This window comes from Centropristis striata, chromosome 16 (genome assembly GCF_030273125.1).
Source record: "Centropristis striata isolate RG_2023a ecotype Rhode Island chromosome 16, C.striata_1.0, whole genome shotgun sequence".
Lineage (NCBI taxonomy): Eukaryota > Metazoa > Chordata > Actinopteri > Perciformes > Serranidae > Centropristis > Centropristis striata.
In genome coordinates this window covers 5,155,068-5,176,148 of record NC_081532.1, presented here as the reverse complement: position 1 = coordinate 5,176,148, position 21,081 = coordinate 5,155,068, and the positions used below count along the sequence as shown (strand labels likewise).

The following is a 21,081-nucleotide window of genomic DNA, read 5'->3' as shown; positions in this document are numbered from 1 at the left end:
TCTTGGCATCACCCTTTGAGTGCGAAAATAGTAGAAATGGCAGAGAGAATCTCAGATATTGCCAGGCAGAAAAAAACACAAATGGACAAAGCTAGTTCCAAAGTGAGACTGTGAACTTTTTTTGAGCCAGAAAGGAGGGGCCAAGTTTAATTGTTGTGTTTACAAACAGCCACAATTCCTGCACAGTGTGCCTTTAAAGTTTGTTATAAAAGTAGAGCAAGTATTACCATTAAATTGTGCTCAAATAAGAAAAGTAAAAACCTGTTAAAAAAACAATTAGGCAAACAGTACTACCTTAAATTAAATCAGTCTGGATTCATATTTTCAGATGTATACATACATACAACTTTGTGTTTAATATTGAGGTTGTAGTTGCAGTGGTGCTGAACTACACTGTTATATTGAAATGTGTTGCTAATATTCTGTGTCAAACATTTAATTTTTCCACATTTTTGACATTTTTTAAAATGTCTAAAAATGACTAGGCCTGTGTTATATATTTTGTTGAATTATGAACCTGCATTATTGGTGATAACTCCCATGATCCCACACTACTTCACAATGTTACTAAACTCCAAATGTGCTTATTGTTTTGATTGAGAGACCCTGGACCAGTGTTGTAGTCAAGACCACCTAAACCCAGACCAAGTCGATACCAAGACATTGAGGGGTCGAGACTGAGACAAGACCAAGACCAGTCCCAGCCGTCTCCGTTAGCGTTGCTTTGCAAAATTTACAAGTTGCGCCGTTTTTTGTTTTTTTTTGTAGTTGTGCACAAAAAATCTTTGTGGTTCAGATAACCAAATTTAATTACAGATGAGTTGAGAGTGTTAACAAGTAAATCCAAAAATGCACAGTTGTGGTCTTGACGTAAAATCCAGAGTCCGCTTTGTTAAAATGTTAAAAAAGTTAAAATGTAGTCTATTCCAAAACAAGACCAAGACCTTCAAAAAGTGGTCTTGAGACCAAGGCTGATCTCGAGTACTACAACACTGCTAAAGGTTAAGGGAAAGCACATTTTATCTACTTTATATATTGTTATGAAGTTTTAATAGTTCCCTCTGAAATGAAGTGTAAATTGGCATAAAATGGAAATAATTTTTTAAATATATTAGTTGGTGTACTTTGTGTAGTCCCTGAGGAGCCAATTGCTAATTACTCACTGGCATTTTGATAAAGCAGCCTGACTTGATATTCATTATCACAAACAACTTTACAATATTAAAAATATAACACAAAAACAAATCTGAAAATTATGTAATTCATGCTGTAAAAAAAATCATGATGATTTTGGTTGCGTGTCCTGGCGTAGATCCGCTGGAGGTAGCTCAGTGTTTATAAAAGTTTATTTGTAGATAAGTGACTCATCATTAAATGAGGGTTGACTGGTGTCAATAACAGCGAGGCTTCACATTGAGCCAAAGCGTGAGTCATCCTGATGGCACTGGAAAAGCCAATTAGGTCTGCTGGCTCTGTGGGCTCACAGTGGGTAGGTGGACAGCACAGACACTGAAGCAGACATGAGGAGGTCAACAGACGTGCAAGGACACACACACACACAAATATGCACGCATTAAGTGAACACATGCTGTGGAGGAAAGCTTTTTGCTCTATACATCGTCTCTCACATACACACACAGGCTGCACATGTGCTCACACATGCTTTCCAAGGTTGCCTTTTTTTTTTTGTTCACTCCTCCACCAAACACTTTGACAACAGTGAGTCACCGCGGCTCGGTGGCCACGGGGGATTCTGCCTGAGTGACAGGCTCGACACAACATGAACGGACCGATAACAGAACCTGTTAAAAGACCAGACGGACTCTTTGATGGAGTCCTTGTGAAGAAGCATGTCCTGCAGGCCTCTTTCTTGAGACAGCACTTCACGCCATGTGTGAAACCCAAATTGATAATACCTTTGTTGAGAGTTGAAGCACCGTCGTAGTGAAACATTCATCTGTTGTCATTTAAACTAAGTGACATTTTGAGAAAATTCAATCAAAATGTGAATGCAGAGAGGTAGCTTAGAAGACTGAAACCTGGTATGGTAAATATGAAGCTACACTGAACAGCAAGTTAGCTTAGCATAGCATAAAGACTGGAAACAGCTAGTCTGGTTGTGTCAAAGGTAGTGGTGGACTGTAACTAAGTACATTTACTCAAGTACTGTACATTTTTGAGGTACTTGTACTTGAGTATTTCCATTTTATGTAACTTTATACTTCTGCTCCACTACATTTGGAGGCTAATATTGTCCTTTTTACTTCACCAAATTTAGCTGACGGCTTTAGTGAAGAAGCATGTCCTGCAGGCCTTTTTCTTGAGACAGCAAAAGGTATTATCAATTTAGGTTTCACACATGGCGTCAAGTGCTGAGAGTCGCAGTGAAACGTCCATATCATCTTTTCTCATTTAAACTAAGTGACATTTTGAGAAAATTCACTTCCCCGCAGAGACTGAAACCTGGTATGGTAAATATCAAGCTACACTGAACAGCAAGTTACTTTAGCATAGCATAAAGACTGGAAACAGCTAGCCTGGTTTTGTCAAAGGTAGTGGTGGACTGTGACTAAGTACATTTATTCAAGCACTGTACTGTACATTTTTGAGGTACTTGTACTTTACTTGAGTATTTCCATTTTATGTAACTTTATACTTCTGCTCCACTACATTTGGAGGCAAATATTGTCCTTTTTACTTCACTAAATTTAGCTGACAGCTTTAGTTACTTTTCATTGTTGGATTTCGTTGCGTTTGGAAACACGGGGAAACAGCTCGTCTGGCTGTGTTCAGTCTTTATGCTAAGCTACGCTAACTGGCTATTGGTGATAACTTTATTCACCCTATAGACATGAGACTGGAAGCTCTTAACTTGCAGCAGAAAAGCGACAATCTGAACATGTTGAACTGTTCTTTGAGTAAATTACATTTGTCAGATGTACTATTGTAAGTTAGTTCTGGGAAATTTTGTTTGAGGCAAACAACTGGTGAGACGTGCCATCATCCATTAAGTCATGCGTCTGAATCTGATCATTTGTCCAAGAGACAGCGCTGTCTGTGATTCAGCTGCTTCTCCCAGTGCTGCTGTTGCTTCTAGCAGCAGGAGGTCTGTGACTGCTGGCCTGTGCAATGAATAATTGATTCCCTCCGGACCACAGGCACACCATGCTAAAGGTTTTTATTTCCTCACGTCTCCTTAGGAAATACTGTCATTGATTTTTTTTTTTTTTACAAACTCATTAAAGCACTTTTGTGGCTCACAGGAGAAGAAAAGATGCGTCTCTGAGAAAGAAAAACAGAAGAGACGTGGGTGTGGAGGAGGAGAGAGAAAGGGAAGGAGAGGGAGTCTAATATTCACTGGAGCAGTGCTGAACAAGCTACCACCGAATGGAGCCATTCTAGCGGAAAGTAGTGCACACCAAATGCCATGTGATCTCTTTGGGGTTATTTCAAGCTTAAGCGAATCCGAGGGGTCCACTGTGGCACTAAGGTGAATCTTGTATTTACTCACACTACATGAGGAAAAACATGGAAGTCACATTTATTCCAAAAGGTTTTTTTACTCTCCTCTCTTCTGCAGGATCTTCTCTATTTCCATATGTTTTCTGCAGATTACTGTCACTAATGCTGGGCTTACACCAAAAGATTTCCACAATCCCAGACTAAAAACTTTAGTGTCTTTAGTAAATCTAGGAGTTTAACTGGAGCCATGGCGCTCCCGTCATCTCAAGGTAAAGTTTAAGGTAGTAATCTGCTCTGTTTCCTATCAGTCTTTTCCTAGTCTTGGGTTTGGATCATATCAAACGTGTTTGATATTATCTCAAGTCTCAGTGACGTAACACAATCACCAACCAATAGATGAGCGGGGGAAAGGTCCCCGGTTCCAGACCGGCCAGTAAAACCACTTCCACAGGAAAAAGGAACTTCACAATAATGCCTCAATAAAAATATAGTGATGTCATATATTTAGATGTTTCTTAGTAAAGAGAACCGTAAGGAGACCCAGTTAAAATGTAGAAATAGAATACATAAATAAGTAATAAATAATGGATGATTAATTTATGATTAACTAAATGAAAGTTGATAGAGCTGATAAATATAATCATTCAATTTAACACATTATAATTAAATAGGACATAAATGTATATCATGAATTCATCTCTAAATGTTCCTTTCCTTCTTCCTTATATCTATTTTTACTGTAAAATAGTCAACTTTTCATGTCAGAAAAACATTTTTCAGCTTTGTGAGGGGCATTTTGTGGCGTTTTCTCTTTTTGTTGTTGTTGTTGTTTTTCCACTGCACACACTAGAGCAGCTGGAGCCAAAAGCTGCTTCTCGTCCATTCTGTAACTTTTAACTAAGGGCATGATGGGAAAGAAAATTGCATGGTAGGGAAAAAACTGCTAAAAGAGTCTAGTTGTTGTCTTGTAAATAGTTTCCCTGCAAGATTGACAGTCTGTCTAAAACTCTAAAAAGATTTGGAAAGGACTCCTGGAAATGGATCAGCTCACACCTGCTCACATCTAAAGACAAGTGTTTAAAGTCTTCTAATGTATAGGTAGCATTAATTACTCCTGTTAAGAAAGGGGTTTGTCATCCTTGTGTCACTACCCTTTTCTCCTAAGGAAACAACCCAGAACCGCCCTTTCTTTTCTCTGAGAACATCCCCTGCCAAGGAGTGATTGACTGATCTCAGTCCGGCTTTTTTCAATCACCTCACTCCCTCACAAATCAAACTTTCCACTCAGCAAACTGCACGCCGACACATCCCGAATGATTTTCCAATCCTGCTTCCAGTTGCACGTGTCAGCTTGATGTAGTGACCTTAAATCTAACCTATAATTCTGTGTGTAATATCACAGAGCGGCGTGAAGCATCGCCGTACCTACAGTTATAAAGCGGCTGACACCGTAAAAACACACGAGCAGTGAAGTCGAGATATGATGGGAATGGGTTTTTTTCACGAGCTGCTTGTTATCTGGTCCAGTTCACACAGGTATTGGCTGAGAATAAAAGCTTCTTGTGCCGTGTTGGTAACATGTGGAGTATTGCAGAACCAGCCAGTTAAAAACATGAGTGACAAGCTTGTGACACAGGTGATTGATTCAAGCTGACCGCTGCTGTTTTATCAAGGTTCACATGTTAGTGATCTGTCATGAAATGAATCATCCTTTATAGATGACATATTTTATTTTAGACATTTTAGACAGACTTTGATGTAGTGTCATGTAGAGTATCAGGACACTCCTGAATCTTGCTGGATCTTTCAAAAAACCATGTGCGCAGAAGGCACTAGGGACCCTGATAGTGATCCCGATCTGTCCCACCCACTTTCCCTACATAAGGCGACAAACATCGCCGGTAAACAGAGGCTTAATGCCCATTAGTTAGACTTATTTACATTGCAGCACATGGAGAGTCTGGTACGGCTAATGGTGCGTTCAAGGTCTACATGAATGTCAGAATTAAACGTTGTTCCAAGCTCCAAGTTACGACTTTGAGTGGAAATTAAACACACCATAAGGCGTTATGGTAGGAACGTGTTAGATCCGCCTTCAAAATAAAAGCATGTAGCTTTCAAAATAAGAGCACATAGATGTGTTAGCAGAGTCCACCATAGAATTTACAAGAAAACTGTCAAAATATGAAGCCTTAAATAAAACAGAACCCTTATTCTGCTTTACAGTAATTCATTAAAAAATACAATGATTAAGATGGAATAGTGGAATTAGAATGTGCGAGAGGCACCAAATTTACGCTTTTAGGGCAAAAATTTCTGGCAAAAAAAATCCTGTGGGAAACACTGGTTCTAAAGGCTTGACAGACTGGACAGATAAAATTTGTTTGGCTGCACTGGGAATTTCATGTACAAACTTCCATTTATTTATGATAGTATGTTAGTTGTTGTTTACACTACAGTTCATATAAAATGTATAAATAAAACATATTTGGTTCAGGCATGGAGTGGAAAAATAACTGAGTAGAAATCATTTGCTGACATCTTCGTCCCCCCCCAGTCCCCCCCCCCCCCCCCCCCCCCCCCCATCTGCACCAGTGCAAAAACCCTTAGTTTTGCTACATTTCTTGACAAAATAGAAGATATATCACAGGGGGTTTTGGTAGAAGACAGAAATTTGGCATCAGATGTTTCTTACAGTAAAGAAAACAGTGCTCTTATGGCCGTGAGCAAGTTTCCTTATTTAAAACGTGTGGGTGTTGTTAAAGCCTCACTCTGGAATTTCATACTGAACTAATACGTTTATAACTGAGGCTGCAAGGCTTTTAGATGCAACTTGGCAATTCGATCTATATCTCCACAGACCTCATTATGCTCTTGTATTGTAATAAAACAAATCTAGGTGGTTTACTAGTGGTACTTGTTGAAGTCACAGCAAAATCAATATAGAGCCACAATTACTTTTCACAATTTCTCCGCTCTCATACAGCATAAAGGTCGCACGGCCTGACCTTTTTCTATGAGGATAAACATCAAGATGGTCGTCTGCCCTTTCCTCTGAGGTGACTTTTATGTACCGTTATGTAACATTAAATTGCATGTGCTAGCATGTACTACTGTACAGTGTATTTGCCAACAGATGTGAAGTGTCACTGAGAATCATGGGGATCTCTTTGACAACCCTGAAGGTATTAATGTGCTTCCCTGCTGAAGGATGGACCTGCCTCTGAGTCTGGCAGATGGCAGTTGATGGGTAAATGTCAGGAGCAGAGAGTACAGGATGCATCTACTCATAGTGCTTTAGTCATTATATAAATTATCTATTAACTCATCAACACAACAGGAAGAAATCTATTAAACCTCTGAAGTGCAGGAGATTTTGGTTCAAAGGTGTCAATCTCCTATGCATTTATTTCTGTTTCTGTTTAGCATCTTTTAGTCCATCCTTACATCACATGCATGGCCCCTTTTCATTTTTTTTTTAATTATTGATATAATATAATATAGTATAAAGCTGCCAGGAACCCAAAATACAAACAAAGGACATAGATTTCTATGGAAATGTACCAATTTTTTTCACTATTTATACACACAAAAACAGCGGAAAATAATGAAATAAATGAATAACTATGAAAACATCAACAACGTGTCTGAGCATGTTTTACAGTGATAACTTTATGCAAATAGTGTATTTTCAATGAATAGATGGACTCCAGAGGGTTAACCAGTTATCATTCAAGGTCCTTTTTTGGAGAATTGCTGGTTGTGTTTAGGGGGAGATAGCAGGTCAACAGTAAATGCCACAAAGAAGTGGTGACATCATCTGAAAGCTGTGAACCTGAATATTAATTTGATGCGTGTCAAGCTGTTCTGGTCAAAAAATATCTAATAAATTGACTTATATTAATGTTGTGAACCCCTTATAGACCTGAATAGGTTTCAATAAATAAATAAATATGCCCCTTTTGACGTCCATTTCCATGTTCTACTATGTTCCATAAGTTGTTGCAACAATTTTTGGGTTGATATAATTTGTTTCACACAATTTTTGCTGAATTATGCAATTGTATTCAGATCGAGAAATGGATGAAAATGGTCTAAAAGACCCTCCAGAATATAACATCAATGTGCCAAGACCTTTGGAACAACATAGTAACCTTGCTCTCCTAATTTTTGCTCTGTTTGTTGTTTTTATGTAGTTGTTTGTTTTTATGTAGTTGATTGTGTTTTGTTTTTATCTAGTGTTATTTGCTCTGTTTGTAAGGTGACGTGAAAGGCGCCCATAAATAAAATGTATTATTATTATTATTATTATTATTATTATTAAATCCAGGCTCTGATTTGGGTTCAGAAACTTTGGTAATTTTGGAGATTTCTGTAATTTCAGCAATTAGATGACGAGCACTTCTGTTCTACAAACTGCTGAGCGGGCCGTTGGAATTTTAACAGGTTAATGCAATGGCAACATTATTTTAGTGAAAAGTTGCATCCATTTGCATACTTACTTAGATGCTGGACGAAGTGCACCTAAATAGAGAAATGCAATAATAACAATCCAGAGTTCTGGGGGCCAATAATAATTTCTATTAAAATTTGCAACAGATACTGGAATATATTGTGTGATAAATATTCAGAAGCAATTAACTCAACAGGTACAGCAACTTGGTGAATATGAGGGGTGAAGCAATCACATTTGTTAGCAAAAACGACCAAAATGCATCCCTCTTATTAACCGAGCATCTCTCCTTTCTCTCCCCCAGTAGCAGAGAGCTCACAGGGTCGGAGGTGTTGTTTAGTTGATTACGTTTTTCTGCACAAGTTAGAATCTACGACCCCGACCACGGCTCTGAAACATCAGCAGCTGTGTATTAATAATTGCAAGGCACTGTCCGTGGTGCTGAAGTTGCACACAGATTTGTAATTTCTACTCATCTGTAACTAATTCAGAACTGGGGTGTTTCATCATAAAGTGCTGTGTGATGAACTAAACTGCTCCAAGCAAGTGCTTACACAATGTGTAATTATGATGCTTGATGTCATAAAAAACAAATGAAAAACAGTGTGGGCATGGAATTTCATCCTTTAAAAGTGTTGCCAACTCTTCCAATGAGTAACTGGCACTAGCTCCGAAAGTGGCTAGAAGTAGCCAAATGATGTCACCCACATTTGCATATTTACAACATTGCTTTATCAGCTTATCAGCTTTGTGGTTTTGTCCGTTAGCTGACTGGACAGAAGAGACCCAGGGCTGGAGAAGAGCCGTGGACTGCACACATGGATATAATTTACTATATATCTGCCTTTTTCTTGATGCCTGGTATTAAAAAGTTGCTTAATTTCTTTGGAATGGTCTCAACTCAAAGGTCTACTTACTAGTTTTTTCTGAGCTTTCAACTGCATGCCATTAACTTTTAACAAATAGGACTGGCACAGATGTCATCATCATCATCATCACCACAAGTATCTATATATAACGGCTTATTGTCAGTGTTGGAATGTAACTAAGTACATTTACTCAAGTACTGTACTTAAGAAAAGTACAAGAAAGTCAAAATTATACTTGAGTATTTCAGTATAACATAACATTATACTTCTACTTCACTACATTTTAGAGGCAAATATTGTACTTTTTACTCCGCTACATTTAGCTGACATCTTTAGTTACATAGCAGGTCAAGATTTAACAGGAAAAATTGATTAATTTATAAAGTGAGTGCATGTTTATAAATAGAACCACATAAAAGTATATTAAGTATTTACGATAAATCGTACCCTGACAATAGTAAAATGCTGCTAACATAATCAATAGGCTATCTATAATAATAAACCAATGATATATTTAGCATAGGCCTATAAACAACAATCAGAGTGGGTCACTTTGCTTAACGAGTACTTTTACTTTGGATACATTTTGATGCTGATACTTTTGTACGTTTACTTCAGTAAGTTTTGAATGCAGGTCTTTTACTTGTAGTGGAGTTATTCTGCAGTGTTGTATTGGAACTTATTTTTTACCAATTGAGGCAGCAGAAACAAGTCGTGAACACAGCATTGACATAGCAGTTAAAGAGCAACATTATCATTCATTTGGACTTTTGTTTTCACATTTATATTTCATACATTGTTATGAAGAAAATTTTGATTAAAAGTGGACGTGCAGTGATTCTGATCCAATGCACTTTTTGTAAAATTCAGCAAATATCTCGTCACGCTCTGCTTGCTCTCTGTCTTTGTGTGCAGTAATAAAACCCCAGTGCTCGTACACAGCCCTGGCTCTGTAAATGGGAAACAAACAAAGTGGCTTGGACCGAGCCAGGCATCACTTTTGCAGCCAAACAGCAACAGCAACCGCATTCAAGCTCATGCACCAAACAGGGGAAAGGGCATGGATGTATAAAAGGCAACTCTGACTGAGGGGGGTTTTGGTTGGGTGTTGAGTTTAAATATCAACAATATTTCTCCACTTAAGGTTGATGCTAGTTTGGAGGCAAGACAAAATCTATCATATGAAAACACATTCTGCTGCAGTCAGTGGACACTGGTATTGAAGGCTTAACCCTCTGGAGTCCATCTATATATTGAAAATGCACATATGTAGACAAGCTGAGAAAGCCAATTGAAAGTGCAATCATAGGAGCTTTCACAGTGTGCCATTTATGTTTCCAGACCATTTTTAAAATGTGAATTTTCTTTCTTCAATGAAAACTATTACTATTTTTAATTTACATGCAAATAGACTGTTTTGTAGTTTTATTATTTACTATTTTTCTGCTGGTTTTGTGTGTATAAATGGTAAAAAATAAAAATAAAAATAAAAATAAAAAGGTACATTTCCATAGACACCTTTGTCTTTTTTTGTATTTTGGGTTCCTGGCAGCTTTATACTTTGTTAATTAAAATAAAATCTGACTGATTTGAGCCAAGTTTGTGTGGAGAAAAAGGAGCCATGCATGTGATGTAAGGACAGACTGAAAGATGCTAAACAGACAGAAATGAATGCAGAGGAAGTTGACAAATTTGCACCAAAATCTCCTGGACTTCAGAGGTTTAATTTCCTAAAGGGGCAATCTGCACATGAAAGAAAGTAGCATCCAAGCTTTTCAAGATCATGTGACAAGCTAATGAAACCAGAATTAATTAACCCGAGAACCTCTAATTACCCCTGATAGTAATCACCATGCAGCAAACTGCTGCTGTAAAGGTCAGCCCTCTGACTTTCGTCTTATCTACAAATCGCACTGAATAGACACTCAGTATTATTCATCAGATCACTTTCATTAAATATCTCTTATCTTCTTATCCTCTTACGAACTAATCTGTTCAGTGATGGGGAAAAAAATCAAATGCAGTGTACTCCCTCGCTGTCTGAGCAGTTGGAAGTAGAAAAGTCACTCACTTTATCTAAAACTCATCTCTACTTTTTTTTTTTTTTTTTGCCTCAGCGAAACAAAATGTTTATTAGAGATTTACGACTAAACATTTTGATTTTCAGATGATGTGCACCAACTCCATGTGACACACACAACCTGTCACAGCCTCATGAAACTTTACAACCACAAACTAGAGACATAGAGCAATCAGAGGATGGAATTATCTTCCCCAGGTTTTATGATAAATAGGGAAGGTTCTCAGCAGTTTCCAGAACAAAAGAAATCACCATCCAATCGCCAATTCTTGCAAAAATAAAGAAATTCCCACAAAATCACAGAATAAAATATTCAGTTGTTTTTCTTAAGTTTTCTGCATCTTAATGTGGTATTTTTGCGATTCCTGACCCTTTTATTGGTGGTAAATGGTTACATTTTGTAGATAATCTGTGATCCAAATTATTTTAAGCCATAAATAGCAAAAGCAATAGTCCTCTTTACAGCTGTTTTGGATCTTTTCGCAGATGTTTTGTGTCTCTGTATTAATGTCTGTGTCTCTTTGTAGTTATTTAGTTTCTTTGAGGTCTCATCTCTACTTTTATTTCTTCACTCACCTTGATGAGTGCCTCCAGCTCAGCAGGAGTAACACAGGGGTGTCTCTCCAAGAACGAAGCCTTCTCCAGAGTGATACTGGTCTTCTGGTTGCTCTCAAACGGCTGCTCCAGAGCCCTGAACGCCAGACCTCCACACACCAGATAGATGACGACCACGAAGAACACCGCCACCACCGTTTTCCACTTCATCACTGAGTGGAGCGCCGCAACCGGGCCGTCGCAGCTGGTGTCCATGCTGGCCACCACGCTGGCAGACCGGGAGGAGATGGACAGGCGTGGCAGTGGACAGTGGCCGTTGGTCTTGGGGTCAACGCCCATCGGGTTCTGCATGGTGGCCACGCTGGCCTGGACCAGGCTCGACTTCGTCAGGCCAGCCTGCATCTTTTTGGGAGGCGCCATGTTGGGCTGGGCCGCCCCTGGGAAAGAGTTAAAGGAAAGAGAAGACAAGATTAATTTTTTTTTGTTTAGCTTTTGTGCAATTCTGTATCTTCTACATTCTAAGACAGTGATTCCCAACATTTTCTTGAGGGACCAACATTTTTACTATTGTAAACTTTGGCGACCCCCCCATTGTCCGTTGCTTCTATGAAGCCGAACTCAATGTGACTTTCATGGTACCCTCTCTTTTTCTTTTTGAGATATTCAGCATTTTAGTCTCCCTGACGCTTCGCCATTTTTCCATTAGCTCTGTGTTTCTGTTGTTAGGTGAGGTTACCGCTAGGTGAGGTTACCACTCGGTGAGGTTACCGCCAGGTGAGGTTACCGCTAAGTGAAGTTACCGCTAGGCGAGGTTACCTGTGTATACTGCAGTAGGGATGTTACACATGTCCTTTTTCTCACAATATAGCCTTTATTTTCAAACCTTTTCTATAGTGATTTTTCTATTTAAATAAATGAATAAACGTTTAATGAAGGCAGCAATCTCCGTGTCTGAGCATGGAGGCCAACCGGGAAGTGCCTTAAGCCTGCAATCCACCGAAAATTCCAGCAGGGGGTGCTAAGTTTGGCTGCAAAAAAAATGTGCCCATTCATTTCACTGCAAAATTTGAAAACTATGGTCTCAATCGCTAGTAAAAAATCATCTTCTCGCATGATTTGGGGCGTGGCTAGCTTTGATTGACAGGTCACTGACAAGGTGAGCCGTCATCAATTCATTCAGATGTACAGTACTTGAAAATATTACTTAAATTTACTCAGTACTCATGTTTTGTTTAACTGATTTGAGAGCTTTCAAATCAACTCAATATTTTTAAGTGTAAAAATGTTGCACTGAGTAATATGCAGTATTTTTTGAGTGTGGAGGTGATTCTGATCATTATAGGCAAATTAAATTTAACAGACTGTTCTTGGCTGAAGGCCCTGAATCTGTTACAGACTGGACAGATTGAACGTTGAGAAAAAACTCCTCTGAGATGTTATTTTGTAAGCAGCCTCTGTGGCTTTTTAAGTGCGTCTTAAATGATCACACAGTGATGTGTTTGCAGATCCATATGTCTGTCCTGTTGAAACCAGGCTGTTGCAATAAAAAAAAATGTATGGAATGAGTTTAATAGCAGTATTTTCTCACACCTTTAGTGGTTTTTATGCGGCTTGTATATCAAATTCAGGAGCCCTTGTTTATCAAGGATTTCTGCTTGCAACTAAACAATACAACTATTCAATGTTTCAAGCCTAAGCTGGCTCTTCATCAGGTACAGAGGTAACAAAATCGATTGCATACTGGGTTCATTAAAGTAAATAATTTTAATGGGAGTCCTTGGTAAGCAAAAATCACTGCATTGGTTTGCTCTCCGCCCTTGAAAAACCTATAGCTTTCCTGTATGAAGCATTGGAAAGTGATTTCTTTCTATTACACCGCAGCTAATAAAGAGCTCTTTGCAAAGCCAACACTCAGAGCTATCAGCAGAACAGGCCTGTTATCTGGCCTGCAGCTGCGTCAAAGCCGTCATCTTAACATCTTTACATGCTGACAATTTGTTTTGGGTTCTGCGCATAAAAAGCAATTATTCCTGTGAAATGGAGCCTCGGAAGTCCACAGCTACCAGCTCAGTCGCTAATGCAGAAAACCTTCTCATTAAATTATTGTAATGAATAAGAAAAAACCTGAAGAAACCAGAATTGGCAATTATCAAAAGACCGTATGTACAGTATATTGCATTGATTTATACACACAAAAAAATAGAATTTACACATGTTTATAATGCACACCCTTTTCAACTAAGCCCTTATAGTGTTTCTAGGTGGAGGTGAAAATTGAGTTACCCTCTATGCTGCAAAACAGGATTCAATTTTTCTAATAGGCAGTAAGAGGGAGAAGGATAAGTGCCACTTTCAGTCATTGGCTTCAGGATGGGTTTTATTATAAATGCATGGGTGCTGGAGCAGGTCAACCAAGTGGCAAGCAGCACCTAGCAGGAAGCCAAATTTAGATTCCTTTAACGTATATAAAGCATTGTATAAGCTATCCAGAGCTCCGGCCTTCACCTCCAACGCCCCCTTCTCTCTCAGATCAGAGAGCTTGGTGCGCCTCACAGCCATGGGTGGAGCCAGTTGTTTACAATGACGCCACTCTTGTATAGGTAGGGATACAAAACGGATTTGTTGGAGATAGGTGCTCTGTTGTTTATCGGGATAGGATCACTTATACTAAGTAAAATGTAAACTCACGCTCACATCACACCCTGATGAGTCAAGGGCATCCTGGAAGAGCCTCAGTCACTGATCCAGGAACTATAAATCTTGTTAGTTAATGTTTGCATCATGAGTGAATCAATACTGCAAAGTGATGGCAAAAGCTTTGAAAGGTGCAAAACTGCCACTTCCAATTTATAGTACATGTCTTTAAGGGCGGCGGCTGGCTATTTTTAGAACACGAGATGAATTAGAAGAAATAATACTGAGAGGTGAAGCCGCAGAAACAATAATATAACCCTACATTAATATCTTCTGGTGCATTTGGTGCAGTCAAGTTGATGGATGCAGTTGAACATCTACTTGTAAATTCATTGCAAAAATTGGGCCAAGTCCATAACCAGTCTTACTGAAGCATTAATTGCTTTTCATCTCATCTTATGAGTGAGAGAAATTGAATAAATCAGCTGCAGCAGGGCAGCAGCAGATGTGAATAAGCTGGATCTCATTGACTTTAATACAGCTAAGTGATAAAAAAAAAAACCAAGTACAAGTAATAAAATCAAAGTAAAATATCCTATATGTATATATGTATGTTTTAGCACAACCAAAACTGTGATTAACATTATTTCAGATTCAGATTTCCGAGGCTGCATTCATCTAAAATCCTTTTCAAACCACTGAATTTGCTTCATATTGATTTTTCGCAAATTGAATAAGACCTGAGTGGAGAGCAGTGCTTTTTATCTGATGGTATCTGATACTCTGTCTCTCTCGGCCATCACTCTGTTTCCAGCATGTCTGGGCAAAGCATAGGAAAGGTTCACTGGAGAGACTCGGGTCCATCAAAGAATGGAAAAATGTTTGGATGCTGATGAAGACTTTGATGGAGGAAAAAATTGCATCAAGCATTTACCACAGGGTTTAGTGGTGCATAGTTGTCGTGAGACACTGGAAACATGCAGTTTGTCAACATTTCAGCATGTCAGCTGTATATTGCGTGTTAAAAATCATTATTTACCCACTGGTTAACAAATTACAAAACAAGTAGGAATAGTAAACAGGAGGGCAGATTTTGGGTTGGCTCAGGTCTGCTCTTGGCCCAGTAATTCCCTGAGGTACTAGACAGGTTTTAGGCGTTAAACTCACCAGCTGAGACACAAAATTAAGCGTGAAGCCAGTTTAAATTACACATGGGCTTCCGTCAGAGACACATTTCAAAATAAAACATTTACTAAGGAAGCAGCAAGTAGTCCATCTATCAAGCAAACTGCATCTCAAAACAAAATTGGAATTTTCAATTCAAACAGAAGTTAAAGACCAAGCAAATTCATTATCTTTATGTTAAAGTAAATAAATAAAAATGACATCGACCAAAGGCTATAACGCCTAATTAGTGCACACTATTTCCTTTGAGAATATTTTTTGTACCGTATGTGACCAGCCTTGCCTGGTAGTTAAGGCTGAAATTATAGTTTATGCAGATATTTTTTTATCCTACAAGTCTTTTATACAGTATTCTTGGAGCGTCAACTTTCCATGCTTTTATTTTGATACAATTTCCGGTTTTACGCTCCTTATTCCTTACTATTGAAGCTGTTGAAGCTCCGCTCCCTGCAGCGTTTCCCTGCACAACTGGGGAGGATGTACACAGAATAAAGAAATACCCCCCAACCGCATTGAGTCGTGTTGGGGTCTTTTTTTACAGAATAGAAACATAAAAAATAAAAGGAAAAACCAAGTGAAATTAACCAAATAATGAATAAGAATTTGGGCAAATTTGTTGCAGCCCGCAGTAATTTATTGTCTCAGGTATCTCCATGAGATGTTGCTGAGATTGGGAGTAAAAGCTAATTAAATGAAGTTGTGAGAAAATAAGAATGCAGTATTCACCAACCTTGTTCGGGGTCCCAGTTAACTTGTTTCCTCGGGTTTTCAATTGGAAATTTCATCTCTGTTTTTGTTCTCAATCAGAAAGGGAGGGAATTTGTTCAATCCGATTGTAAAAAATGAGGCAAAATAGCCAGATCACGAGGCGTTCTCCCACATCTCCGGGGCATCATGTTTTCGTGGATCTGGGTGTAAATAGTAGGGTGGAATAAACGCATCGCAAAACCGCATTGTCTGCCTCTGCTGTCCCCCCTCCTTTTTTCCCTCCTCCTCGCTTGGACGCGCCGTGTTCGTCTGACAACAGAGATACTTGTGAGACCTTTCACTGGGCTGTCGCACCACTCACAGGACCAAACACCATCACGTCTCACACACACACACACTGAAGCGGTCCGGTCCACAAACGCAGCCAGAGTGCGTCCAAAAAAAGCAACTTTACCCACGCGTTACGCCGACAGCAGGAACAACGGGGAAGGATGCTCTCCTCCTCCCTTTCATTCCCAAAGCGCTCTACTCCACCTGCATTTTACTCTATCCTAATTAGCTGGAGGAAATGCCCCTCTAGCCTTGACTCGCCTACATTTTCAATCATTTCCATAAGCAGTTTTTTTGAATAACCGCTCTATTGTTTTATCCCCCCCCAAAACAGGATTATCCTCTCTTGGTTTGGCAACCGGCGACGGAGCACATGGTGCAGGGCGGCAAGTCAGAGATGTACGCCAAATCAGCAGCAGACTTAAACCATTACATCATTCACGTCAATGGGAAATAGTGCATTATTTATGAATTTGGACAGCTGAAGACAATCCTCCTCCTCCTCCATCCTGGCGTCACAACCCTAAAACTGCATGTGCATTAAGTCAGATGACGAGGCTGAGCATTTTATTGTAGAGGCCAAATTGTTTCTAGGAAATAAAGCATTCTGACTTATTCTATGTGTAACTCCACTCTGCACTCAAAAAAATAATTCTGCATATTACTTCATTCAATCAGTGCAACATTTGTACACTTAAAAATTGATTTTGAGAGCTAAACAAAACATGAGTAATGAGTAAATTTAAGTAATATATTCAAGTACGTCTGAATGAATTGACTTGGCTCAATTACCACATAAATTGACTAAATGGAACTGAAATATTATGTTAACCATATGGAAAACTGAGTAGAATATAGTAGAATCACTTAACAAAGTGAGTAAATATAATTGAAAACATTTGTAGGATATAACTGCAGATTTGCTTATGATTTACTTAAAAAAAATGCTACAGGTGCTGCAAAATGTCACTGTTTCTGCATGTTTTTGTACACCCATTCAATCAGTATTTACACAAGTTTAATGTTTTTAACCAATATCATTGATTCCCATTCATTGACTGTGTGAGAATTGGCTTACAAAGACCTGAAATATGCATAAGAATGTATGTTACTGTAACTGCAATACAGTCATCACTTTCAAATGCATGAAAAAATCTTTATTTTATAGTTTTTAATGAAACACCCCAAAGGAGGGAATTAAACAAGCACAATACTTAAAAAACTGATGTTTTTTTTGGAGAAATGATACAATACAATGTTATGTAATGCATTACGTACCCTTTTTTTCCACAGAATTCCCCTTGCCCACCCTCCTCAAATTCACCTTGGCAGCTGTTGGTAATACAGCATTTCCCACATAACATACAAATGATTTTCATCATTGATCAATCTGCAGATTATTTTCTTGTAAAACAAACTCAATCAAATAAAAACAAAAATGAAGAAAATAATGAAATATGACTGCTTAGAAAGTAAAATTATAAAAGAGATGTGAAACAATCAGGCGATCAGTGAGGAAGTGGTGATGGGATTTGATGGGGTTTACAGAAGACACTTTAAGTATACAGAAACATTCAGGTTAAAATGTGGAGTAAAACCAGTGGTGTAAAAAGGATTCAAATCCTTTACTTACGTAAAAGTACTAATACCATCCTGTGAAATTACTCCACTACAAGTAGAAGGCCTGCATTCAAAACTTACTGAAGTAAAAGTACAAAAGTATCAGCATTAAAATGTACTTAAAGTATCAAAAGTAAAAGTACTCATGATTCAGAATAGCCCCATTGTTATACATATTTTAAATATAATAGTGGATTATTATTATTGTTGCTGATTTATGTAAGCAGCATTTTAATTGTGTAAGGCTTGGGCTAATTTTAACTACTCAATATACTGTTATGAGGTTTAATGTAAAAAAAAAAAAAAATTCAAAATCATTTGGAATTTATCATGTTTTTTTTTAACTCTAACTCTTTTTTTTAACTCTTTTTTTTTAGTCTTGGGCTATTTTGTCCATGTTTTAATCATTTTCATCATCGTCTTTTTGTCTTTTTGTTATTTTTATGTCTTTTCTTGGTCATTTTGTGTCTTTTTTAGTCCTTTCTTCCAACATAAAATGTGATTTTGAATCTCCACGCTGCTTTGTTTTCTAGTCTGGATGTCATGAAGAAGTCTGAAAGCTTTGGCGCTTTTGGAGACTCCTGGGTGTTAAGGTAAATCTTCCCCTGAAAAGTAACTAAAGCTGTCAGCAAAATGTAGTGGAGTAAAAGTATAATTAGCATAACATAGAAATACGTAAAGTGCAAGTACCTCAAAATTGCACTTAATTACAGTACTTGGGTAAATGTACTTGGTTACATTCCACCACTGAGTAAAACTAACAGCAGGCACTTTAAAATACAGGTGTAACTAATGACATAATTATTGCACTGCACTCCAGTAATAGCTGCAGCAGAGCCATTTTTAATGTGATTAGTTCCACCTGTTCTTTTATGTTATGACAAGCTGTGAAAAATCTCTTTGAATCTCATTCATATGAACAATAAAGATACAAGATCAAGATTCAGGGTGGCAGCAGTTATTCAGGCAGCAAAATGCAAAACGACAGGAAATAGGAGCCTCGAAGCCTCAAACTGTAATTTTATGTCCACATTTATTTGACCTACATTGTCTAAGCCAAGTAAAGATTTTCTTAACTCGTCATAATTGAAAATAGGCTGCAGCTCTGTTTTTTGTTTTTTTTTACGCCTACAATAATACGCCCACAGGTTTTAACAGCAGAAAACACCACAGCATGGAGTGCTAATAGATTTTATTACCGTTTTAAAAAGGTACAAATGGATGTAAATGGTGTAACTGTTGACCACAAACCAATTCATGCTTCATTTAGTTTTTTTCCAGGCTATAATTGCTGTTCAAAGAGAGTCTTTCATGCTACAATTAAATAATTCACAATCCCTTGTTGGTAAATGACGTAAGGGGTTAAAAGGTCTATCAAACAATACAAGGAACACGGCAGAATTAACAATATGCTGCTAACGGGACGTTCCCATGATCGACATGCACTCAGAGTGCAACAAATATAAATCCTGATTCAACTCCCACGTTGGTCAGATTTTCACACTGTTGCATTGCTGTATATAGGGCAGTTTGGCTGGTTTTGCTTTTTGTTTAGCAGACCAGATGGTGTCTGTTTACCTCACACAAGTAATACACAAGAGAGGCTACCAGATTGTTTCAGGGCCCTTAGGATCTGCTTTCAGTGGCCTGAATCTCTAATGTACTAACTAAACTTTTAAGAAAACAACTGTATACAATCCAGCACAGGTACAAAGCCATTTCTGTTCAATACTGCCCTCAGTGCACTTGAACCCCTGTTTAAATTGTGTTTTATACTACACAGTACTTGATAGTAATCCTCTGTTACAACTAAAAGTCCTGCATTCTAACACTTAAGCAAAAGTACAAAAGTTGAGTTAATCACAAAGGAGAATTATGCCATAAGGCGTAAGAAAACAGTTGCATAACACCGATAAAAGAAAGCATAAGATCAATAAAAAGACAGATACCAAGGAAAAGCAATTATATAGCTGCCCCTTTTACCTTTTAATTCTGTTCTTATTACTTAGAGTATTGAATAACATGGAATAAAATAACAAGATGGAACACATTACATAAAAGCAAATCTATTAAAGTGGGTTTTAAGAAGTGATTTAACAGAATGACTCAGAATTACCCACCTCAGACCAAATTTGATATTACTGGAATATAATTATTGATGCATTAATGTATTCATTACTTTAATGTTGCTGCAGGGAAAAGTTGGGCTAGGGTATACAATGCTGGGCAGCTTGATCTATAATAATACATCATAATGTCTTAACTGATTTATGTTTTCATTAATAATCCACATCTGCAAAATAACTAGTAAAACTCCAAATCTAACAAATCAATGTGGAGCAGAAGTACAATGTTTGCCTCTGAGATGTAGAAGTATATAAGAGCATGAAATTAAAATACGCAATACCTCAAAATTGTAAGTACTGTACTTGAGTAAATGTACTTGGTTCCATTCAACTGGTTTTATGACCAGTGAGCAGTGGTGGAATGTAACTAAGTACATTTACTCAAGTACTGTACTTAAGTACAATTTTGAGGTATTTGTACATTACTTGAGTATTTTTATTTTATGTAACTTTATACTTATACTCCACTACATTTTGAGGTAAATATTGTACTTTTTACTCCACTACATTTAGTTGACAGCTTTAGTTACTTTTCAGGTTGAGATATAACATAAAATATAAGATCAATTTAAAGTGATTAGACATATTTTTAACTAAACCTCATAACAGTATTTTAAGTTGATACAATGAGTCCTGTCTTTACTTAATCAAAACACTGGTTACATAAAAGGCACATTACAAATAATGTAATAATATATTTAGAATATATAAAACAATCTGAGTGGGTTCATTCTGCATAACGAGTACTTTTACTTTTGATACTTTAAGTACATTTTGATGCTGATACTTTTGTACTTTTACTTGAGTAAGTTTTGAATGCAGGACTTTTACTTGCAGTGGAGTAATTTCACAGTGTGGTATTAGTACTTTTACTTAAGTAAGGGATCTGAATACTTCCCCCAACACTGCCAGTGAGGACAATACATGCTGGCTTTTACTGCAGTTTATGGGTTTCACACTGGCTCCACTTGCTTCACCCTGTTTGTGTGGCTCACATCCACACCCACAACAATCCTAACGTTTAACATTTAGTGGGATAATAGTAATTTTGTCAAGACT

At 37.8% G+C, this 21,081-nt stretch overlaps 1 protein-coding gene across 1 annotated transcript in view; it reads right to left on the bottom strand.

Moving 5' to 3' along the window:
- Window positions 1-16,549, bottom strand: part of kcnk10b (potassium channel, subfamily K, member 10b) — a 28,816-nt gene extending 12,267 nt beyond the window's left edge. The window contains exons 1-2 of the mRNA XM_059352523.1: window positions 15,969-16,549; window positions 11,441-11,856 (exon numbers count right to left, since the gene is read on the bottom strand). Of these exons, the coding sequence (XP_059208506.1) occupies window positions 11,441-11,856; window positions 15,969-16,023 (471 nt within the window). The 5' untranslated portion in view covers window positions 16,024-16,549. The remainder of the gene's footprint in view (window positions 1-11,440; window positions 11,857-15,968) is intronic.
- Window positions 16,550-21,081: the final 4,532 nt, after the last annotated feature.